Here is a 24,863-nt window from a genome sequence, read left to right on the forward strand (position 1 = left end):
AAAGCTTTCAGATGCTTTTCACTCTTCCATTGTTCTTTTTCTTAATCCAATGCCAACATCTGCCAGGCTGGTGGCAGAACAGACCAGAAGGCAACAAAACCAAGTGGTATTTTAGGATTTTTTTTGAGTCTTTTGAGGTTTGTTTTGAGTCTTGTATTTTTTTATTAAACTCCTCCAGCACCACTGAGCTGGTGCCTCTAAAAAATACTGAATTATATGAGATATTTTCCTGGTCTGCAGAGAGTATGAACCATTTTCTCATGGTTTTGACTCTTCTCTTGCAAACTAATTCACCAGTGGGAGCCAGAGACTTCAGGAAATATTTCACATCCCAAAAAAAAAGACAGGTTGAACACAGTCTGAAGTTGCTGGCTCTTTCCAGGATGGCTCTCAGTGTCTGCACGTGAAATTCTTAAAATATCAGGATGAGAAAAGCAGTCTCTGAAGCAGTATTTGGAATGGAGAGAAGTGGGACAAGGCTGCACGTGGTGAGGCCACCTGAAAGAAACCTGCACTCATAGAAACACAAGACTGCAAAAACCTAAAAAGCCTAAAAAGAGTTGGTGGGTGAGGAGTAGGAGAGACTGTTTCACAGAAGCATTTGGTGGAATTTTCCAGACTTTTTGATGTAAGACATGAATGAGTTGCAGGTCAAAGACAGTGCTGAAGGTGGGGGCTGAAGGTATGGGTAGAACAGCTCTGCCATCTGTGCTGGTAGAGCAGGAAGGGCTTAAACACTCAAGTCCTCAAAAACACAAGACTAAATAAACCCCTGGTGTGTCACTGCTGGTCCCAGCCTGGGTTCTCTCATTCAGGATGGCTCAGAACTCAGACATCCATCAGCCTTTAGTTGTCCCAAATTTTACTTCCCAGATGCAGCCCCTGTCTCTGCATCCAGCAGGAGGGATGTGAGCTGGTCGAGGTCTGAAGTCCTGCCAAAGTGCAAGTTACTTGCTATTCAAAGCAGGGGAGCTTTGATGGGACTAACCTATAGATCCAAATGGAAATGATTTTTGCCCTGGGCTGCTCACTGTGACCTTCAACCCATTGGAGAAATCTATTCCTCCTATCCTGGCTTATTTATTATTTGTAAAACATTCATGGCTTGGAGTTACAGTTAAGAATAGTTTAGCTGCCTGTCGTTTCTCCATTCAAGGTCAGATTAATTCCTTGCATCCAACAGTGTGAAGCTTCTTGAAAAGGCAGTTTCCCCCCCCTTCTTCCAGGAAAAAAAGATATTAAACTTCTGCTCTGGGATGCAGCAGGTCCATCCATCCCTTGTTGCTCCTTTTGAGTATGTTCACTGTACCATCTCACTGCAAAAGTATTTTTATTTCTGTTATGTCTTTTAAGAAACAATCAAGGTTTAGGTACAGTATAACCCAGATGAGTAGAGATGTTGTACCAGCCATAGAAAAACTCTTTGAAAAAATGGGATAAAATCAGTTTGACTGCACCATCCTGTCCTTGCAGCCTCTGTTTTCTGGAAAGGTGAAACTTTCCAAGCTTTTCCTGAGAGGACTTTTTCCACAAAACACTGAGATTTCTTGTAGCACTTGAGACTGGATGCTTTTGACCCCTAGACTCATAAATGGATGTTGATTTGCCTTAAATTCCTATAAATTAAGTAAATTAGAAGGAGCTGCTTTGGCAGGCATTGCATGTGTGCCTCCCATCAAAAGTTTGCAGGACAACCACGTGGATTTTGGTGCCTCTGCACAACTAATGTGCTCAGATTGGTGAAGGAATTCACTGTCCTGTATCCACATGAAACTTCCAGCAGAGACACACTCTGGGCAGTCACTTGGTGTAATCATTGCAGATAAATTTTACCTATTAAGGATGATAGAGTTGGGGAAAAATGGATTTGGCTACGTGGATTCTTGGCACCCATGTGCTGATGTGAAATAGTGCTTGGGGATTCTCCCTGTTAGCCAAGATCTTTGTCCTTGAGCCAGTTTCTGGCTCTAAGGTTGAGATGAAAACCACAGTGGACCTTTGTAAAAGCCAGAGAAATCCCCCCCTATGCGCAGAATGGTGTGCACCTTCCTTTGGGATCCATGAGAAAACCCAACTAGAGAACCCTGGGATCTTGGGAAGGCAGATGACCTGCTGCTTCTCAGTCTCTGCTTCTCCCTACCTCATCTCCACTCAGCCTCTTCTAGGTCTGAAGTCATGTTTCATCTTCACTAACCATGTAAAAACTCTAACCTGTCTTTGATGGATCTTTTTCCTGGCTTCTGGTGTCCACAGCTTGTTCCTTTGTATTCCATCTCTCTCTTTTCCAGGCTGTTAAAAAACTTGCAGTACTCCAGTTGCTTCCTGTTCATCTTGAGCTCATCCTTTCTCTGACTCCAGGCACAAACATGCAGCCTTTAGGTCTTGTGTTTCTTGTCCTGTTCAGAGCTCTGTGTGTCCTCACCCCTCTCTGACACTACATCCAGACCCCACTCATGAGTAGATACGCAAAATATTCAGGAATTTTGGGTAGACAATGCTATATTATTTTCACCTGGTTGTAACATTCTCAACTTCCAAAACACAGCTGAGTGAAATATCACAGCTTTGAGGCCTATAAATAAACTTTTCCTGTGCCTTTATGCTGAGGGTGCTCCATCTTTGCAGGGCTGGGTCTTCCACCTGAAAGTGCCTCCGTGGAAGGGTCTTTCCTCAGCTCTGGAATTCTGACCTTTGCAAAGGGGCTGTGCAGGCTGGTGTGGGGTCTCAGTATTGCTGTGCTCTTGCTGGGGGTGCCAGCTTGGAAAAATACAACTTTTTTTCCCCCTCTAGGGTCGATGGGAGAGTCAGCAAGATGTGTCCCAAGGTGCCACAAATTCCAGTAGAGGCATTAGTCCATCTCGTACCTCCCTGCCGGGCTCTGGGCAGCAAAACCACTCTCCTGATCCAGGTAAAGAAATTCTTACAGCTGAGAGAACTTCCCTGAAAGTGTGGTGAAGCTACTGCAGTGCCAGATAAAGCTGAGCTGCTCTCAGAGAGTGCTTTTCCTTGACTAATTCTTTGACCACTGGAAGATGTCATCACAGACTAAAAAGATAATAGTGTGATAAATTTTGTTGGGGGGGGGTTGGGTTGGGTTTGGTTATTTTTTTTTTCTTTCCCCAAATAATAACTATTGTAATTTTGTAATGTTATTTTTTTCCAACAGGTATTGGTAGCCTGGCTGCTTCCTACCTGAATCCTGTCAAGTCCTTTGTGCCTCAGATGCCAAAGCTGCTGAAGTCTCTCTTTCCTGTTAGAGATGAAAAAAAGGGCAGGCAAACCTCTCCCCTTGCCCAGCAGGTAAAGCATTAAATCACCCAGGCTCTGCAGCAATCTTGGTGAGTGCTGTTAGACTTGCTGGCAAAGTGCTGTTTTATATGTTGTTGCAGAGCAAACCAAGCTTTTAGTCACAGCAAAGCCTCGTGATGCATTTCCCCTCCACTGTCCAGAGATGGTGGAGATGTTTGAACTTATTGATACACTCTGCCCACTTGGCTTTTTACAAGTGCCAGCTCCACTCCCAGGGTGATTTATGGGGCTCCCACTCGCAGCAACAATAGTAAAATTTATGAAGTGCACTTAGTGTTGTTTGGGTATTGCCAAGAGGGAAATGTAATTCTATTTTTAATTTGTTCTTTCATATGCCCTTCCCTCCCACCCCTTACCCCAGCTCCTGTCACCTTTTACCATCTTCTACTCTGTACTTTGGGCACTTGCTTCTGTTCATTCTCATCTGTTCCACGTGTCAGGGAAATACTTGATTCCCTTATTGTTTTGGATGTTGGGCAGCAAAGCTCCACCTGCTCCAGATGTGGCTTCTGTGCTCTGAGTTAATGCATGGTCAAGCTGACTAAAAATAAAGCTCCTGTCTTTGAGAAAAACATCAGATGTAACACAGAATCCCGTTATAAATAATATCATCTCCTTTATTTGCAAGGTTCTGGTTTATTTGTAAAGCAATAGTTCTCTGTAGTGTAAATCTGGAAGGTTTAACAAACTGTTGTGAAGATAAATCTGGAGCCAGATCTCATGTTAAAGTTTTGGGGGGTCTATTCTGTCCCTGCTTTAACCACCCAGGTCATTCTGCTGTCAACTTGTCTGAAGTTCTGGAAGCTCCTAACTTGTTAACTTAGACCTCTCCTCACCCCTTGCCATGCAGACAAAGTGTTTTAAGGAGTATCTTTCTCAAAACAAAGCAGAATAAACCCTGAAATCCTCAGAAAAACTCTTTTTTTTTGTGGTTGTATCCAGGCATTCTGTTGCATTTTTGCTACAGCTAAACTTGCCGTTGCAAGAACATCCCCGGACTGCAGGAAGTTGTTTTGGCATCATAAAAGTACAGTAAATATTAAGTAAATACAGCAAAAATAAATCCACCAGCACTTAAGTATTTTTAGAAGTAACTTATTACACATGTAGCACAAATGAGAATAAGGCAGATTTAAAATATTTTTGGTTTGACTGGGGATTTATTCTCTACAAACAAAAGGAGCAAATTTTACTTATCTAATTTAATGCTTTGCCTTCTCATGTTGCCTTTTGCTTGGTGTTGAGACTGGAATCATATAAACTTACTCATTTATGAAATGTAGGGAATTAAAATGAAGACAGTGGCTTTCTTTACAGGTATTTGGGTATCAAAAGATGCAAATAGATGCTCTTTACAATTGCAGTGAGAGCCTTTCACACCTTCTTGAATTCCTACTGAACCAATGAGAGCTGAGATGAGAAATGAGGCCTAATTTCCTGTCTCTAGTCTAACCACCTGTTCCCACTCCTTTACTGTTCAAGATCAGTCATGTATTGTTTGTCTGGAAGTCACTTTTTAAACTACAGAGACATCTCTTTAAAGAGATTTTAATTTCTGTTATGGATTACTAAGGAAAGTCAATCAGATCATGATCTCAACACTTTTTAATAGGAGGGAAAACGCTATAAATGCTTCGGTTTTTAAAAAGATAAGAGCTGATCTATAAAGAGGAGTGTGATGCTTTAATGCTTGGTTGCACTGGGGAGCAACCCAGGTTTTTCCATGACCATTAGATCTGTATAACATAATGAAATAGTAAAATTATTCTCTGGTTTTGTAATAGAACAAATCAGTTGTGTTACAAATCCAGTGGTGTGAGAGGTTTCTACGTATTCTTTGGAGCTCTGTCAGTAAGGAAACATGGTTTCTTCACTCCCTGTTAGAAATCCCAGTGAGTCACTGAATATCCTGAGTTGGAAAAGACCCACAAGGATCAAAGTCCAGCTCCTGGCTCTGCACAGACACCCCAAAATCTCACCCTGTCCCTGAGAGCGTTTTCCAAACCCTCCTTGAGCTCTACCAGGTTTGGTGCTGTGCCCACTGCCCTGGGGAGCCTGTTCAGTGCCCAACCACCCTCTGGGGGAAGAATATTTCCCTAATCCCAACCTAAGGAAAGAAGAGAGAGCAAAATCAGAAGGAACTGCTCCAGAATTAGCTGAGAATTTGTGCAGCACAAAAATAAAGAGGTGCTGTTGCAGCAGGGCCGGCTGGAAGATCATAAATATCCCCTCTCATAATCTTTCTTGCTGTTCCTTTCTAATGGCCTGAGGATGCAAATGTGGGCAGAGGAATTGAGCTGGAGGCGGTGATGGATGGCCCTGGTGCCTGGGGGGACGTGGGGGCTCTGGGGGTCACTGCTGGGCAGGCAGAGTTAACACCTCATCGCTTACCTGCCACAGCAGGGCAGCCAGCCAGGAGTTCCTGGGCAGCTGTAGGAAACTGTGCCATGGAGAGGACACAAAAATGATCTTTCTGGGTCTCAGAGAATACAGAGCAGGGCATCATGTGTGCTGTGGAAGGATAAAACTTCAGTGCACAGTGGCAGGGGACATAAATGAATGTGCAAGGTGGGAGTAGGTGAGTGATGAACTACAAAAGTATAAAGGGAAGGAGAAGCCAAAAGGATTTTTCAGCTTTAATTGCAAAGGAATCTGACCCCCAACTGGGAAGTGATGGAGTTTTCTCGCTGTAAACAACAAACTGGGAGAGGAAGGTTCAGGAATAGAAATGACAAAGCAAATGGAAGGATCTAAATCATCCTTTCCCCCCATCCTGAGATCTGGGGGGAGGTTTAGGTTGGTTATCAGTTTTTTCACCCAGGGGGTGGTTGGCCACTGGAGCAGGATCTGCAGAGAAGTGGTCACAGCCCTGAGGCTGCCAGAGCTCAAGGAGTGTTTGGACAACGCTCTCAGGGACAGGGTGGGATTGTTGGGGTGTCTGTGCAGGGCCAGGAGTTGAACTGAGTGATCCTTGTGGGTCCCTTCCATAGCAAGATATTCTCTGATTCTATGAAAAGCAAATGAGCTGATATGTAACAAGTTTTTGAGCATAAATACCAAAACTCTAAGTGTATCCATTTAATACTTTCCCCTGATTCCTCAAACAACTACAGGGAAAGAGAAGGTCCGAAGTTCTTGTCAAGCTCCTTTTTCAGTGCATGTTTTGATATATTATTTGATGGTACTTAATTATCTAATGTCATTTAAACCTGTTCTGGAAAAATGCTGGTGAACCATCGTGAACTGGCTGGCCCAGATGTTGAATTAAATTTCCAACATGGTATAATTGAATTATCAGGGTTAGGTGGCTGTACAGCTCTGCAGAAAGCCTCAGATGCATTTTGGTGCTCCTTGTAAGCAGGATCTTATGGCTAGAGGTGATTTTAGTGCTTCTGAGCATCATTTCCAAGGGAGCAGGACTTCACCTTTCCCAGGTTTATAACTGAAGTTAAGTTCATCATGACCAAGCAACATTCCAAGTGGGTGTGATGCCAAATCTCTGATTCTGTGTGAGTAAACAAGAGATCAGTTCCAATCAGTCGTTGAGAAAATACCCTTTTTTAAATTATTTTATTATTTTAGCTGCTTTTTATTTCAGCTGTGCCATTGCTCAGACTGGCATCAACCTTGAAGCAAGCGAGCACACACCGAATTACCTTCACAAAATGATCTTTCCTGGTGCTGTTTTTGTTTGTACTGGTTGCTTCAGTTTCAAAAAAAAAAAAGCAGAGGAAATTGAAAATACCCTTTTTTATTATTTTTTTCATTATTTTAGCTGCTTTTTATTTCAGTTGTACCACTGCTCAGACTTGCATCAACCTTAAAGCGAATTAGCACACACCGAATTACCTTCACAAAATGATCTTTCCTGGTGCTGTTTTTGTTTGTACTGGTTGCTTCAGTTTCAAAAGAAGCAGAGAAAATACAAAATACCCTTTTTTATTATTTTTTTTCATTATTTTAGCTGCTTTTTATTTCAGCTGTGCCATTGCTCAGACTGGCATCAACCTTGAAGTGAATTAGCACACACCGAATTACCTTCACAAAATGATCTTTCCTGGTGCTGTTTTTGTTTGTACTGGTTGCTTGAGTTTCAAAAAGAAGCAGAGAAAATACAAAATACCCTTTTTTATTATTTTATTTATTTTATTTTAGCTGCTTTTTATTTCAGTTGTACCACTGCTCAGACTGGCATCAACCTTGAAGTGAGCGAGCACACACCGAATTACCTTCACAAAATGATCTTTCCTGGTGCTGTTTTTTTTGTACTGGTTGCTTGAGTTTCAAAAAGAAGCAGAGAAAATACAAAATACCCTTTTTTATTATTTTATCTTTATTATTTTACCAGCTTTCTATTTCAGTTGTGTCATTGCTCAGGCTGGCATCAACCTTGAAGCGAGCGAGCACACACCGAATTACCTTCACAAAATGATCTTTCCTGGTGCTGTTTTTGTTTGTAGTGGTTGCTTCAGTTTCAAAAAAAAAAAAAAAAAAAGCAGAGACATTCCAGTCAAGGTGGTGGCAGTGAACAAAATTGCTGTCTTTGACCTTCTGAAGCAAGTTTAGTAACTAATCTGGAGAATAATGAACCGCAATTAATGAAATCTGCTCTCGTATTCAAGTGTGTTTCTCAGACAGCACATAAAATAATTGAAAGAACTTCCTGCTCTCTAATTAGTTAGATTGAATTAATTTGGCATAATAGGATTCTTTATGTAACTGGCAGAACAGCTTCCGATGAAGCTGTTTATGTACCTAAAAGATTGGTTTCTGATGAAGCTGTTTATATACTTTAAAGTTAGAAAATGCCTATTGCCTATTTTCTCCCTTATCTGATGCCTTTAAATTAATTGCCAGTAGTCTGTAAATAAATTTTAAAAAAAGCCAAATATTTAAACCTTTTTCCATGGCTGGAATTGCTTTTTATTTCCCAGCTTGTTCTTTGAAAAACTCACAGAGTGTGAGATTTAGAGCCTTCTGACCCTCATTGCTGATGGGGACAAGTGCAAAATACTTGTGTAAAATATGCAGGTGGATGAGGAATCAGGGTTTCACCTCTCTGTGCTTAATTGTATGATGTAGAAACTGAAGTTCCTTTTTTTACTGAGGTGCTGAGGCTTTCCTGGTGTGCACCAAGCAGAATTCCTGGTCTTTCCCTTATGACCCCGTTGATCTCCAGGAACTGCTCGTGTAATTACATTTTAGGACATCACTGGGTGTCAACATTAAAAAATGTACATATGAAATTCAGCTTCTGGATTTTGACATTGCTGTGGCAGGAGCAAAATTCCTGTGAGCAGTTTGGTGAGTGGATTTTGGTCACCTTCGTACTCAAGAACCACATTGGATGCTCAAATGTCTTTTTGCTGGCACGTGGCCTAAATGAGAGATCTTAAACCACAGCTATCTTTAAAAAAAAAATAATAAACTCCTTGAATATCCATGTGCTAATGTAACTCATTTTTGTTTCGTGGTGTAGAAATGTGGTGTAGACACAGGGAGAGAGAGGGCAGCTGTCAGTTCTTTTCTCTTTCACCTTCTCATGCAGCCACAGTAATTAATCTTAAAAACTAATGAAATGCAGTTAATGAAAAGCTTTCTAAATAGACAAAACCCCTTTTCTGGCAGTCCATTAAAAAAATAACAGTTTCATGGATGGGCATGGTGCACAGTATAATTGCTAGAGCTGACATTCCTTAATCAAATCTAAATAATGTGGCCTTGGAGAACCTTCTTTAACATCTTGAAGGCCCTTTTTTTTTCAGACTTTCAAAAAGAAACTCATTTGAATGCTATAATCAGCATAGCTCACCAGATCCTCTGTGGCCAACTGAGCTCATATGTGTCCCCTTCTTGTGACTCAGTTGTTGGTGTTTTGATTTCTTTCTGAGCTCAGTTTTTGCTCTCATCCTCATACAAATAGTTTTTAATGAGAATGAGGATGGAAAAGTGGCTCTGAAAGCTTCAAACCACTCAAACTTCTTTAAGAACCAACTCAAAAATGGTGATGAGTTACCCTTTTAATCTGCCAGGACCTAGAAATGAAGTAATTTAGCTGCACAGAAGATGGTACAGTTAATTTTACATAAAATATACCAGAAATGGGGAATTCAGAAGTCACAGGCTGAAATGTTCCACATATGGAGAGTGGAATAAGAGGGGTGTGTTTGGGTTAATATTTAAATGTCTTTAGAGAATAAAATGAACAAACACCAAAAAAATCATCAAACCAACTTGTACTGGGTTCCAGATCTCCTTTTGGAAGGCAGGAGAATTTCTATTTGAGTGATAATTGACTTTCCCCTCAATTTTAAAATAATTTAGAGAGGAATATTGTCGGGGGAGGACATTTTTAAAATGGATTCAAGTTTTTCTGGCTGTGCCCTATGGGATTTGGAATTCATCCTGCATTTCTGTGGATGTCTTGTGCAAGTATTTTACCCAGAGTGCTCAAAACTGATTTAAATCTGTTTAATGAACTGTTATGTCCCACTGCAGAAGTTTCCAGTAGATGCTGTTAAAAAATTATGTGATCATAAGTCAGTGTGAGGGTCCCTGAGCTCAGTCACTCCTGTCTGTGGACGGGAAAGCACAGGAAAAAAGCAGTGGAAGTTTTGGATAATCCCCTTTTAGGATTGCATCAGCTAAAACCTTGGCTAAACCATTTCTGGAGCTTGGAGGGTAATTCTTGGATGCTCTGGCCTGATCTGTTCTGTCACTGCCACTGAACTTTGTCCACAGTGGGTGTTAACACTGAGGGATTTTCATCCAGTGACACGAAATCAAAGGCTTTGTACTGAAGTCATCAGTCACCATTGCCAGAGGTGCTTTACAAAATGTTTAATGGCACAGAAATACCAAATGTGTTCTTCTGAGCTCTTAGAAGAGCTGTCTACTGTAGATATGTAAAAATGGTATGAAAAAGAGTTCATTCAGGACTAATTTTGGTGCCTCTGTAAGTGGGGTGAGATGCACAATTGCTTTTCCTGTTCAAACTCAGCAAGAGAGACCAGGTTGGTCTCTCTTTTGGTCACCTCAAAGTATGTGCAAAGTGACCTCTCATCTGACCAGAAAATGTGCACTCAGAAATCAAAAATTTATGAATCATCATGGAATGGTTTGAGTGGGAAGGGACCTTAAAGATCATCTCATCCCACCCCCTGCCATGGGCAGGGACACCACCCACTAGTCCAGGTTGCTCCAAACCCCGTCCAACCAGGCCTTGGACACTTCCAGGGATGGGGCAGCCACAGCTTCTCTGGGCAATCTATTCCAGCTCCTCACCACCCTCCCAGCCAAGAATCCCTTCCCAATCTCCCATCTCTTCCTGCCCTCTGGCAGTGGGAGGGCATTCCCTGTGTCCTGTCCCTCCATCCCTTGTCCCAAGTCCCTCTCCAGCTCTCCTGGAGCCTCTTTAGGCTCTGGAAGGGGCTCCAAGGTCTCCCTGGATCCTTCTCTTCTCCAGGTGAACACCCCCAGCTCTCCCACCCTGGCTCCAGAGCAGAGGGGCTCCAGCCCTTGGAGCATCTCTGGGACCTCCTCTGGATTTGCTCCAGCAGCTCCACATCCTTGTGCTGTTGTTCCCCAGGGCTGGAGGCAGCTCTGCAGGTGGGGTCTCACCTGAGGGGGCAGAGGGGCAGAATCCCCCCTCCCCTGCTGCCCAGGCTGTGGGATGAGCCCAGGACATGGAGGGTTTTGGGGCTGCCAGTTGAGCTCCTTTATATCCTCATAAACTCACTGGAGCTCTGAGGTAAAAGCCAATTTTTGTTCTACAAAGATTCAAAGATGCTTTAAAGTGAATTGCTTTCATGGTCCCTCTTAGTCCGTGTTTTGTCAGCTTGGTTGAGGAAATTGTGCCAAAAATTATCACTGTAAAAGGGTCATGTTTTGCCAATGGATAAACATATATATGTCTCGTTTAGCAGTCTACAAACATTTAATGACAGAATTTGGCTCTCGATTCAGAAATATTTTTCATCCAGTAATGCCTTCACAGAAAGTCAAACACTTTTGTTTTCAGCCTTCCCACCAAGAAACTTGACTCCATTTCATCCCCTGGATCTGGTTTGGTGCCCTTCCTGCCCCACTGAGGGTGTTTCTGCCCATCTGCTTCTTGTCAACACCGAATTTGGGCAGGTGCCACTTCTCATAATTGCTTTTTTTCTCCGTGTTTTTCTAACATTGCTTGGCAAAGTTACTGTAGTTTGGAGATTTGTCATCCTTTCAGGAGGAGAACTTGATGGGGAGTGATTAAAGAGTTTTTCTCCTTTGCTATTTTCTCTCTTTTGCTATTTGATACCAACTGGAGTTTTAGATTTGTGTGGATTTGCAGGCTGTAAGACTGAGGGGGTTTGAGAGATTAAAAAAAAAAAAACAAAAAAACCACTTTTTCTCCGTTTTATTTGTTTTAAAGGGAGAAATGGAAATCAAAGGAACTGAGAAATGGCTTTAAATACTTTTTCTTATTCCAGTTCTGAGTACTTATCTCTGAATAATAATGCTGGACCTTGGAGCAGACCCTGGAGATGGCACATTTACTGGGAGAAAATGGGAGAAAAAGAGCCAGTTCTGGTGCCAGTGGGAGAGCCTGGAGCTCCTGGTCCCTGTGTCAGGTCACACACAGTGATGTGGAAACAACACAGACAGTGCTTTTCCTTTCCCCCTCCTTTGTGAGCTGCCAAAATGCTGTTTTTAGCACTGGACCATGGAGATATTTAACCAGGATAATTTGAATTCAAGAGCCTTGGCTCCTCACTGGGGTTCAGCCAAAGGTTTAAAGTGCTGTGTCAGTGCCTGCCCAGGGATTAGCCCTAAAGCCTTGTGACTATGGATATTTTTGACATTAAAGGTGATATTTAATAACACTCCCAAAATGGACCAACCCATGGCTCAAAGGTGGTGGAAGAGGAGAGAATAAGTGCTCTGCCAAACACTCTGCTCCCTTTAACACCCTGATAAGCCTCTCTTAAACCAAAATTTGCAGGATTTTCTCATAGGGAAGTTAATCCCTCTCCTCTCTGCTCTTCATTAAAGTGAAAGACTTGGCTTTTACAATAATCAAGTTATCCTTGTGTGTCTGAGTTACTGCTTAGGATGAGTCTGAGTACCTGCACCTTTCATTGCTCTAAACTATCTCTGGGCTTGGTCACAAGTCAGCCCTACAGTTGTTTTCAGGTTAATTCTTTTGTCTTAGAAGATTAACACTTCATTCCAAAGGAAGGTGAAGATCTGGAGTACAAGGTGTGTGAAAACCCCTGGGTCATGAGCCCCAAAGCTGTGTTTATTTTATGATTCAAGTCATCATTTACTTCCTGGAGCCCCAGGTCCTGTCCCAGTGAGGACCTCAAAATGCTCATACCTTGTGCCCCCAAAATTGAACCACTTTCCTCTGAATCCAATTTCGGTGGTGAACTTTCATTTAGCAGGTTTAATGACAGGCAAACCCCTTCCCTCCTTTCTTTTATTGAAATGAAGCTTTTATGCCTTAAAAAAAAATTGTTTGGATCCCCTATGACCCTGTTGAAGTTTTGTCCACCTTTTGTCTTTATATTTCTGCCATGTTTTATTTTAATGCCTGGCAATCTCTATATAAATAATAGCTGTTTTTTTTCTGCCATGTTTATTTCTCTTGGGGATAAGATTAGTCAGATTCCTGCTTTCCTGTACTTAAGGGGATGCAAGAGAAGATTCCTTACTCTTCAGCTGGAAGGTTTTGGTTCTTTAAATAGATTGTTGAATTCTGGAAATCACTTGTCTGGGAGATGGCACTGCCTGTGTATTTGTAGAGGAAGAGTTCTTGAGTCACTTGGAGAAAAGAGAATAAAAGCAAACTGCTCCCAGATTGTCTAATATGCCTCCCTTAAAGAGCTCTGTCCCTGAAAGTGCACCTGCACCTGTAGGATGTTATTTAACAGTGCTAGAGAGATATTTCTGCCTCTTTCTTCTTTCTCTTTTTCTTCATGCTTCCCTTTCCCAAGGTTCTCCATTGCACTGGTGTCCCTTTCCCTCCTGTGTCACGACAGCCCAAGTTGACAGCCTCAGATTCATAGTCAAGTGTCACACTGTGCTGTTCTAGTCTTAGGAGGGTGATTATTTCAGATCTTTAACATGAAAACCTGAATATGGAGCAAGTGAGGGACATTCCTTGTCAATGCCTTCATATCAAAGCCTGTGCTGTGAAAGGCAAGATGCTGTTCCAGTGTTTGATGGACTAAAGCTGAGGATTTCACTGCCAGACTAGGGTCACCTCAGCTCTCTCTGTCATCTGGTTGCTCAGGGATCTGCCTTTGAGCAGCTGCATGAAAGAAAACTTTGTCCACTGTGAATTTTGTCCTTGTAGGTGTTGGTGTGTTACAGTTCAGGGATGCTTTGGGTAAGGATTTTACCTCTTCAGAGTGTGTCACCAGAATGCAGTAAAATAGTTGTAGAATCATGGAATGGTTTGGGTTGGAAGGGACCCCAAAGATCATCCCATTCCACCCCCTGCCATGCATAGGGACACCTTCCACTATCCCAGGTTGCTCCAAGCCCCATCCAACCTGGCCCTGGACACTTCCAGGGATGGGGCAGCCACAGCTTCTCTGGGCAACCTGTGCCAGGGCCTCACCAACCCTCAGAGGGAACAATTTCATCCCAATATCTCATCTAAATCTCTTTTAGCTTAAAACTCTTCCCTCTACCCATGTAAAAATTCCCTCTCCCTCTTTTTTTAGGGACTCCCTTTTCAGTACTGAAAGTCTGGTTTAGTTCTCCATCATCTCATGACAGAGGTTTACTTATGTTTCCAAAATTTCAGATACAAGCTTTAATCTTCACCAGTTTGACAATATTTAATCCTTTAACTGATTGATTCTCTTTTTTTTCCCTTCCCACAGGCTGTCCCACGAATTATGGTTCAGTCAGCCAGTGTGGATGCCAGTGCTGCCAGGATAAGACAGGTAAGCACATCCCAGGATGTGATGAGGAAATTTTTTACATTCACCTTCCAGAGGTGGCAAAAGCAACTCCTGCATCAGCTGCTTAAAACCTGTTGCACTTCTGCTGTTGCCTCACAGTGAAATGCAGGGAGTATTGCTGAAATTTTTTAGGTCCTGTTAAAATCTCCCCTTCTGTTTTTGGTTACACTTTTATATTTAAAAGAGTTAGCAGTTAATTAGCTAAAATTTAGCTGCTTTGCTGCTTTAAAGGCTAAATTTCTAGGCTCTGACACTGTCCATAAACAGAACGTGTCTGTTTTTCCAAGTGTGGAGTTAATTCTCGATTTTACCATGATAAAATGTGGAAAAAGTATTCTTGCTAAGATGGAGAGAAAATAGAGCCTGTGATCTCCCACTTTTCAGCAGAACTTCAGTCTCATGAAGTTCTCTCTCAGCTTCCTCCCACTGGGCTTTTATTGTCTTAAAAAATTGTGTGTTATCTGAAGGGAAAACCCAAAGGGAGAGCAGGACTCCCAAGTCCATGTAGACACCACCCTGGCCATAGAAGAGCTAAAAATGTCTTTAATATGCAGGAATATTTTTTAAAAAACCCTTTCTGTATTACATTTCACTTAGCAATAGCCAGCCTTTGGTTCTGAAATTCCTGTAATCCAATCAAATCCCTCTTTCTCCAAATGCTGCTTACACTTCCAGTGGAAAAGACATTTGAGAATAAGAGGAAAATCCTGTAGTTTGGGACACTTAACCACTATAAAAATCACAATATTTTGAATAATAAACAACAATGCCCACCTGAGACAGGGTATATCCAAATCTGCCATCCTCCAACCTCTCTTTTTCCCCCCCCCTCCAGTCTCCTCCCTCCCAAAGAGATTTAGAGACATCCTAATCTTTTAGAGTACATGTGCTGGCAAAAGATATTGATCTATCAGATTTAGTAAACTTTACAGCCAAGAAATACATCACTGAAATGGGCTGTTAATCTCATGAGGGGCAGTTAATTTCATACTCTGGAAGTGCGTGGTGCCGGCAGCGTTGAGGTGGGAATGGCATTTGGAAACAGGGACATAAATGACAGTTTAGGGGGAGAGAGGTGATTTATCAATCTGGAGAATTAAGCCAAATAACTGTGAGAGACTTATAGATCATGGCTGGTTCCCATTCCATATAAATCCTGCTGTTCAAACAGCAAATGACCGTTCCTGTAATATAAATAATTTCTCAGTAAATATTGGGGGACGTATTTCTTGGGGTTGACACTTCTCTTATTAATGGAAGGAATGAGCTGACAGTCCTCCCAGGTTTGCAGAGCTGACTTGGGATCAGCTTCCATCTTCTGCAGGTTGCAGCTGCACGGGGATTTAGAGAAGCTGAAGGCCTTGGGACTTCCCACAGGTCTTGTAAGTGTGCTTTTAGCCCACGTTCCCTCTGCTCTTTGTTTCAGATGAACCAAGAGGAAGCAGGGAAACAGCCATTCCAAACCACGGTGCAGGCGCCCGAGGTGGACAAGAGCCCAGAAAAGACACCCCAAGTGCCTTTGCAGCAGCCCCCGGGAGATTCCCAAGCCCAGGACTCCCAGGAGGGGCCTCCAAGCCCTCTGAGTGAAGCCTCCAGTGGGTACTTCTCCCACAGTGTCTCCACAGCCACCCTCTCGGAGGCCCTCGCAGCGGGAAGCGACGCTGGGGCTCAGCCAGGGGGTCAAATCCCTGCAGGGAGTGACTTCCCGGCTCCCACGGGGGCTCAGGTCTCCTCTGACATTCCAGGACACTCGGACGGTGCTTCCGAGAGCTGTTTTGGTACAAAGAGGGAGAGCCCACCCGCCTTCAGCCTTCAAAGCGCTCACCCAAGACCCAGAGACGGCCCTGAGGTGAATGGAAACGGTTTGAAATCAAAACCTTGCACATCTCCCGGGACTCCAAGCGAGCAGGGACACGATGCCTCTGTGGCCACTGATGCAAAACCCTTTCTCTCTACCTCCACTCCAAAGAAGGAGTCGCTGTCCAAACAATCAGTGGAGTCAGCAGGACAAGCTAGGAAAAAAGAAGGGGCTTCTGGGGCTTCGGAAGGTTGGGGGTTTCCCAAGCCACAGGTTCATCCTGACCAGTTGTCCCAGCCTGGCACTGCAGCCTCCCCCTTCAAAATCCAGAAAGTCAAGACGTCGGAGCTGAAGTCCTTCACAAGCATGTTGGGATCAGATCCCACGTGTTCCCTAAACACAGAAGAGCAGCGAGAAGGAGGGAAGAGCGCGGCCGCTTCCCGTGGGCTGAACCACAACGGATCAGAGACGGAAGAGGAAAAGCTGGAGGTGATTTCCGACTCCGAAGACGCCAATGAAATTCCCGAGTGGCTGAAAGAGGGAGAATATGTCACAGTTGGCACCAATAAGACAGGCATTGTTAGATATGTCGGGCCCACAGACTTCCAGGAGGGAACGTGGGTTGGTGTCGAACTGGATTTGCCTTCAGGTAAAATGTTTTCTGGAGCAGGTGGGAAGCAGCCGGTGTGTCCATGCTGGCAGTGCTCATCCCAAGGCTGCTTTTTTGGGGTGGGGGGTTCATTACCCACTGCTGGGGGGATTTTGAGAAGGGAAATATAAAAGGTTTTCCCTGCTGTAACCTTCTTCCAAACCAGCTCTCACTTCCAGCCTCTTCTACCCAAACCATTCTATGGTTCACTACCCTCACTGTCCCTTTTCAGTCATTTCTTTGGCTTCTTGCAGTGGAAGTAGGAACCAGGATTGCTTTTCCATGCAGTTTTGGAAGTTTGTGTCCATAGAATTCCCTTCTGGGTTTCTACTCTGAGGATGAAGGTGTCCAAACACAGCAGGAGTTGTGGGATTTAACTGAGAAAAGGGACTTTTAGGCTAAATGAGTTGCAAAGTCTCTTAATAGGTATTAAGAGATAATAGGTCTCTTAATAATCTATTTTAAAATAAGCTGTAAAATTGCAAAAGACTATTTCTGTATGTGTCTATATATATATATTTTTATATATACAAATGTATATATACACACCCCTATATGTGGGAAAACCAGTGGGAAATAATCATACACTGCCCACCAGGTCATACAGGTAATTTAAAGTTTCTTTCACCTTCTCATTTATCATCCCAGTCTGACTCTTACCTGTGCAATTGTGGAATTCCCAGAATTTAGGCTGTAATACCTGATTTTTGGAAACCAGGGTGCAGTTCCTGGGGAGGCTGTTTCTGTTCCTCTGTGCTGTTGTGGAAAAATAGTGTCTCCAGCACAAGAGGAAAGGAAGATGGTGACTGGGATTTGATTTCTGCTGGAGCCCCAGGCTTCCCAACCCCTTTCCTCTGCAGGTTCCTGTCTGCTTTCCTGGTATTTTTTTTCTCCAGGAGCAGGCAGGATTTGGGAAAGACAGTGGAAAATCCAAGAGACAGGCAGCAGCTGCCTTTGATAGTGAGAGAGTTTGGGTTACCCAGGGCACGTAAAGCTCTTTATTTCCATCCTTTTAGCCAGTCTGCAGCATTCCCAGTCTGCAACATTCCCAGTCTGCAGCATTCCCAGTCTGCAGTGCAGCTCTGTTTGGTGAATCAGCACATCCCAGAGTGCCCAAGGCTGCACATTTCCCTGGGATGGGAGCTGTTCACCCAGATAAACACTGTGTCCAGGATCCAGAGCTCCCATGAAAGGAGCAGTTATCTTCCCTGTGCACGGTGTGCTCATCAAAGCTAAACTGGGCTGTTGTGTTTCCAGCTGCTTTGAGAACACCCTCCTGAGTTTGCCATCCTGGAAAGCAAACTGGAGCTCTGATCCCTTTGAAAGCTCTAGTCCTGTTTCTCAGTCCTGAATTTGTACCTTATTTAAAAAAAAAATTAAACTTATATATGTATTTACAGATTTACTTCAATTTTGGAAGGTCACCTTCCCTCCCTGTCAGGCTGCTCCAGCCCATGGTGCTAATTCCATTTGCACATCCCAAGAAGCATCAGCTTCCATGGAAGAGTTGTGAGATTTTTGGCCTGCTGAGAACTCAACTGCTGATGTTACTGGATTTTTTTTTTCCCCCTTCTGTTTCCACAAGGATTAAGACCCTGATTTGTTGGAGCTTAAATGGCTTCTGGCACATCTGGAGCTTCACTTGGGGAATACAGTAACAAAACTGGTGTCTTTGTCACACTGCAAACAGGGATAGAAGTCCAAGTCCTGACCACATGAGGGTACATCCAATGTGGTGATGGTGATAGAAAGAAGGAAACACCCCTAAAATAAATGGGGTGACTTTATGTCATTTAAAGAGCTGTTGGATTTTTTCCCCATTCTCTTTACGGATGGGAGTGATCTCTGTCCTGGGGGAAATTGAGATTTTTGATTTCCTCCTGTTCTGTGGAGGGTTTATGACATGGAAACAGTGACTCTCCTCAACTACAAACCAACTCAGAAAGCCAAATGCTCTTTTAAATGTCTTTTTCCCTTCCTTCCTGCTCCTTTGCTAATGGAACAGATTATTTACCACTTTTGGGGAAATCAAAGAATTCCTCTGAATAGCAAGTGGGGAGGGAAGGACAAGATGGAGTGTCCTGTTCTGAGTCACTGTCTCTGTGCAGTGGCTTTGCTGTTGTTCAGCAGGGAAGTTTTACCTCCGGGGTGTATTTTTAGGGAACAATCATTTCTCCTTCCGGAATGTTCTCCTTGCCTCCTCCTTGCATTTACACAGAATAAAACCCGTTTTCTAGGAAGAAAATCCTTCCCTCTGTGAGGGTCCTGGCACAGGTTGCCCAGAGAAAGCTGTGGCTGCCCCACTCCTGGAAGTGTCCAAAGCCAGGTTGGACGGGGCTTGGAGCAACCTGGGATAGTGGACGGTGTCGAGGCTGGAATGAGATGATGTTTTAGGTCCCTTCCAAGCCAAACCATTCCGTGATTCTCTGGTTCTCTTACCACAGGGAAGAACGACGGCTCCATCGGAGGGAAGCAGTACTTCAGGTGCAACCCAGGGTACGGATTGCTGGTGAAACCGGGCAGAGTCAGAAGGGCCACGGGCCCGACGCGCCGGCGGAGCACCGGGCTGAGGCTGCAGGGAGGAGCCGCCACCGAGAACAGGCGGAGCGGCAACTTCTCCGGCTCAACCTCCAACCTGGCCTCCCTCACAGCCCTGGCCAAGGCAGAGGGAGGATCCACACTACGGCTGGAGAAGAGCCAGAAGAACGCGGAGAACAGGAAATCCTGGGCAAACTGAGGCAGCCCAACCCGGCGCGGCGAAGGCCGCGGGGCGCGGCCGGCGGAGCCGACGGCTCCGGGAAGGGAAAACCGACCTACCCGAACTCCCAGTTGATGGCAAACACTAATGAAGGGTTTCTTCTCTCTGCTTTGGGTGATTGACACGATAATTCCTTGCCTTGTCATGGTGCTGGATCTCCATCCCTCGTTTCCTGTTACAAATCGTGGCGCTCCGGGGGGTGACCGATGACGGCCGGTGACGGCGCGTGGCGGTGGGTGGGTGTGACCTCCCTGTCTTCCAACTTCCAGAGGTAAATTGTTCAGATCGTGGCGTGGCTTCCCAGCAGCTACAAAATACCCCCCTCGGTGTACAGGGCGATTCTAAAAAGCCTCCCCAAAACAACAGTTCCTTTCCAGTTCCGTAAGAGCTGCGTCTCTGTGGCGGAATCCACAGTGGAAGGGCGAAGTTGGGATGATTCCAGACAGGCAGGGAAGTGAACAGAGAACTTTTTGGGAAATAAAGAGCCCTCAGACCCCTTATATTTAAAAAAGCCCATGGGTTTTGTGAGTGGAACCAGTGCCTGTGTGGGTTACTGTCCCATTGTCCCACTCTCCTGTGGAAATCAGCACAGTCTTTCCGCCTGGTTTGGTGGGAATGGGAGAAGGCCCATGACGTGCTCTGTAATATTTTTGATCCATTTAATGTGCACTCTCACCGTGCCAGGATCCCCTCTCACTTTCCCCAGAGTGGCAGGACCTTCCCCTTGGTTCTTCCCAGTGGGCCAAGAGGATTTTTGCAGAGATATCAGCACTCAAGTGCTTCCATGTTCCCACCCAACCTTTGGAGACCCTTGAAATTTTACCAGTTAAGCAAAGCAGGGGATCTCTGTCCTCATAATGGGATTAATCCAGTCTATTTATTTTTATTTATTGTTTTAAAACACAAAATGTTTGCGCTTTACAATCATCCGCAGAGGAGCCTCTCCCGGCACCATCCCGAGCGCCGATCCAAAGAGGAGGTGCCTCCATCGCCAGCTCATCCCCAAAACCCAGCTCCCTCTTTAAAGTGGGAGTTTTTATAAAAACTTGATTTTATTTGTGGTAACTGTGGCTGGTTTTTAACTGCCTGTGGCACAGGTGACGTCCGTAGGTGTGTCCATACCTGTGCACGGATCAACCTGCACACACTCATTTTCCAACAAATCATGGAAAAGCCACAGATTTTACTATTCTGAGCTGTTCGTGTCTTGTTTAGTCATCCTGGGGGGACTGGAGAGCTTGAGCAATAGATGTTTTAGCTGTGTGGGGACTATTTAGGATGTTAAATCAATGATTAAACTCTAATATCGATCCAGCCGCTGCCCGTGGGTATCCAAGTGCCTTAAACCATCTGGTTCCGAGGTCCAAGGGAAAGCTACATTGTCATCAGAGGAGATAGGGATGCTCAGAGAAGGAGCTAATTATGCTGATTTACTGTAATTAATATCATTTATGCAGAAGGAATAAAATTAAAATAGAAACTAATCTGTAGCTGAAATAAGCGAACTGGGTTCCGATGCAGCCTGCATAGGACTTCCAGGGATTTGTGTATCCTTCCAGCTTGGTGTAACTACTTTTCAGTGTTTCCTAAATCTTCCTCAAGAAATCTTAATATAAAATGTACAGAGCAGCTTTTAAAGATATTTTTTAGTGTACAGTTTTTCCCTCCTTTTCCTTTGCACGAAGCTCCTGTGCATCCAAGCCGCGAACGGCAGGAATTTGGGAGTAAAGAATTCAGATGCTAAAATCCCGGGTTTTAAAATTAAAACTGGTTTTATAGATGCAACTCTGGGGGTCTGATGAGTCTTGCTGGTGAAAGACCACCCTCTAATGAATTCAATGCCTCTTAAACACTGCCTGGTCAGTTCTCTGAACTCCCCCCTGACCACGTTTCTGATGCACTTTGTTCCGATGGGCTGCTGGAAGTAGCTGACGTGAAACAGCCCCTCCCCTGTAGTTGTGTGGGTTTAGTCTCAGCATTTCAGTTACTGGATTTAGGGGTGTCTTTAAAACTCCTCCATGTTTGCCTGGTGTCCCCTTTGGGGGAGGTATGAAGGGAAGAACCTGCCCAAGTCCTGTCTGTGAACCCGGGAGTTCCGTGGGACCCACGGAAAGGTGTCCAGGTTGCAGGAGGGAAGGGCCCGAGCAAAGGCAGCTGGGTTAATATTTCACTGGCTTTACTGCCCACTATAAATTCCTCTGGCCTGTTTGTGCCCCAGCTCCGACCATGTGAGGACGTATTTTGGTGTTTGCACATCTGGGGCACGTGGTTGGAGGCTGCACCCGACTGCTCCAGGCTGGATTGCCTTCCTCCTGCCCTCTATCATGTTACAGAACCATGGAGAGGGGTGTGAAGGATGGTTTAACAGACCATCCTTGCTGCCTCCTCTGGGATAACTTGTCCTGGAAGCAAAAGTCTTCAGCAGGGCTGAGATGTTTCCAGGCATCAGTGAGTGATGAGCATGAGCGACTCTGCCACCAGAGCCCTCAGTGCCTTTGTGGAGGGAGAGTCTCAGAGCTCTCTTGGGTTTCACCATCTTCTTGGGCTTCTGAAACTAAACCTCTCCCTAAAGTCACCCCGATGCAGCACAAGAAAGCCAAACTCATCAAATTCAGCCATGAGGATGTTCCTGGAGGACTTCCCTGACTCCCTCCTGCTCCCCCACAGCTTTCCTGGGCACACAAGGTTTCTCCTAAAGATATTTTCCAAGATTTTGGCACGGTGAGTGCACATTCCTCTGCTCAAAGCCATCTGTTATTTCACACCAGCTAAGCCAACTAACCAGAAACACAGTTAAAAACCATCATGAAGGTAATAATACATATTTTTTATTGTTAACATTAGAAAATCTCTACTCTCAGCCTAAAGGAGGAGGTGCTCTTAACTGGAAGCGCCCAGCACTGAGGCTGCTGTGTGAATAGCTATGCATATTTTCCAAGATTTTCATGCACTTTATACAGGGAAGGAGAATATTTAATGCAGGAAAGTGTAATTTGTTGTGTGTGTCTCATCTCTGGTGTCTCCTTGGGGGTTCCATCTTGGCTGTGTCCCTGAACTGCGGGGTCTCGGATTCTGGTGTGGAAGATTGTTGGTGGGTTGGAAAGGCACCATCCATTCCTGTGTCCACAGGGGGGTCCTCTCCTCCCCACGTGGGTCCCTTCTTCCCCATGGGATGTGGGGTGTCGTAGAGGAGGCCTCTCAGAGGGACTTTTTGGGTTTTTTTTCCAAACTAAGGCTTGTTCCTGTGTTATGTTCAGCTCTTGAGGTTTTTTGATCTCCGTGTCCAAAATCCTGCCTGTTTTCTCCAAGGGCCTTGGCTCTCTGGTGGCTGATGATGTGGTTTAGTTGAGGAAAACTGATGGAAACAGATTCTGTGTGGAAACGCCTCCCGAGTCCTTAAGCAGAGTTTTGTCCGTGGTTGAGGTGGAAGCTCCTGGGAAGTGGGATATTCAACCCCCCTGTGCTCTCCTACAAACCAAGAACCCCCTCATTTCCCACCCAGTGGTGAATCCCTGTAGGAACAGAGCCTGGGTGTTGCACATCCCAGTTGGGGCCGTCTCGGAGCTGCCAGAGCTGTGTCCGTGTCGGTGCCCGCGTTGTCCTTCCACTGGCACCGCCAGTTCTTTGCACAAGACGTTGTTTCCCAGTGCCTTATCCCTGGAGCAGCAGCCAGAGGGGAGGGGCCGGGTGGTCTCCCAGCCTTGGACTGCCTGGATTTTAGGGAAGGACGGTGGCGACAGGGAACGGTGCAGGCTGGTCACACTACACGGCACCCTGAGCTGGGGTCATGAATAAGTGTCTTGTTCCTCCATCTCCTCTCTTTTTCTGCCCTCTCCACCTTCCTCCTAACCCAGGGACCGCTGGGGTTCCCTGCAGCCCCCCCCCCATGTCCCTTGTCCCCCCGGGGGAGCCGGTCCCAGCTCGTGTGTCCGTGTCGGGGGTCTGTACATACCAAGGGGTCACTGCCACTGAGGGGGGGGCTCTGTGTACTTTAAATGAGCTGAAATCCAAAGAGACTTTGTAATGAGCTGTAAAGTTTTTAATTGTATCTGTACAAAACTAAATGACTGTAATATTGTATTATATACGTGCGATGCCGCCTGCAGGACCTGAATAAACGTCTTCTTTAGAGCTGGGAAGTCTGTGCTTTGTTGGGCCAGTCTGTGTCACCAAAGAGTTTAGAATCAGGGATAGTTTAGGTAGGAAAAGTCCTCCAAGATGCAGTTCAGCTATTCCCAGGCCACCACTGAGCCATTCCCCAGGTGCCACATCCACAAGGATTTTAAATCCCTCCCGGAACGGGAACTCCACCCTTGGGCAGCTGTGCCAGGGCTGGACAACCCTTTCCATGAAGAAATTTTTCCTCATATCCGTGGGGACAGCTGCAGGGGAGGAGGTTGCTGCTTCAGGGAACTGCCAGAACCAACCCTGTGGGTCAAAAAGGCCTTGGGGTGACGAGTCCCCTCTTCAATATTCCAGGGCACTGAGATGATCTTAAAACCCCTCCCTGGGGCACATTATTCCCTTTCTCGTTGGCACCATTTTTCTCCTGAATACAGCTTCGTGTTGGAAACACTTGGCAGGGTTTGACTGTGATTTTTTTTCTTGAGGGGTGGTTTTATTTTATCTTGGCTCTTTTTTTAGGCAACAAACACCGCGTTGATCCCACCATCCCCACTGGAAGTCGGGGAGCAAAGAAGTATTTTTATCGGCGTTGTCTTGCAATCAGCACACGAAAACACAGCTTTTTTTTTTTTTTTTTCTCCCTTTAAAGCCACTTCCCTTTAATGTTTTACCTTCTGAAATTTAAAAAAAAAAAAAAAAGCAGAAAAAAACCACTTTTTGGCTGAAACACAGGAGCTGTTTGAAGTGGCATCACTTTGTTCAAACCCTGCTCTTCCTGGAAGGTGGTTGTAACACCTTCCCCGTGCTGCCACGTTCTGTTCTTCAGCCAAAGCTGGTTTGAAAAGGCACCGATCAAAACAAGCAGGAAAATAATATTAAAAAAAAAAAAAAACAAAAAACCTCACCTTTTTCCCATTTTACTTCAATTTAATGCCACTTCCATCAGCCTTGTTTGCCTTCAGCAGCCCCTGAGGGAAGGAGGAGCCTGGTGAGGAGCTGTCCAGCCACGAACTGGGCAGATTTCACAAGGGGTTTTGCTCACCTTTGGACACTAAACTCTGATGAATTATTGGTTTTTTCCAACTCTCTGCCCTCATCAGCCAGTTCCTCGTGGGGAAAAAAGGCACAAAATGGGCTGGACTGGAGCTTTTCTGCAAAGCACAGGCTTCCAGGGTGGGTTTGTTCATCTTTTTTTATTTGATTTTTAAAAGATCTCCAAATGGAGCTTTTCTGTATTCCCAGTTTTCATTTGTGAAGCAAGGAGAGGGC

The 24,863-nt window shown here is 44.8% G+C and overlaps 1 protein-coding gene and 1 long non-coding RNA gene across 3 annotated transcripts in view; one reads left to right on the forward strand and one right to left on the reverse strand.

The window, feature by feature from the left end:
* The window catches only part of KIF13B (kinesin family member 13B), a 128,600-nt gene extending 105,000 nt beyond the window's left edge, over positions 1 to 23,600 (forward strand). For both annotated transcript variants that reach the window (XM_051811961.1, XM_051811969.1), the window contains 5 exons: positions 2,791 to 2,908; positions 3,167 to 3,300; positions 14,184 to 14,246; positions 15,691 to 16,711; positions 19,156 to 23,600. In XM_051811961.1, coding sequence (XP_051667921.1) covers positions 2,791 to 2,908; positions 3,167 to 3,300; positions 14,184 to 14,246; positions 15,691 to 16,711; positions 19,156 to 19,448 — 1,629 coding nt within the window. In that variant the 3' untranslated portion in view covers positions 19,449 to 23,600. The remainder of the gene's footprint in view (positions 1 to 2,790; positions 2,909 to 3,166; positions 3,301 to 14,183; positions 14,247 to 15,690; positions 16,712 to 19,155) is intronic.
* On the reverse strand, positions 5,313 to 10,739 carry LOC127482322 (uncharacterized). Its single transcript, XR_007908515.1, has 3 exons — positions 7,699 to 10,739; positions 7,348 to 7,508; positions 5,313 to 6,965 (listed from the first exon to the last, which is right to left on the reverse strand). It is a non-coding gene; the product is annotated as an uncharacterized LOC127482322 (long non-coding RNA).
* Positions 23,601 to 24,863: the final 1,263 nt, after the last annotated feature.

Source organism: Manacus candei, unplaced genomic scaffold (genome assembly GCF_025592945.1).
Source record: "Manacus candei isolate 608988 ecotype Guabito, Panama unplaced genomic scaffold, ASM2559294v1 h1tg000007l, whole genome shotgun sequence".
In the NCBI taxonomy this organism is placed as follows: domain Eukaryota; kingdom Metazoa; phylum Chordata; class Aves; order Passeriformes; family Pipridae; genus Manacus; species Manacus candei.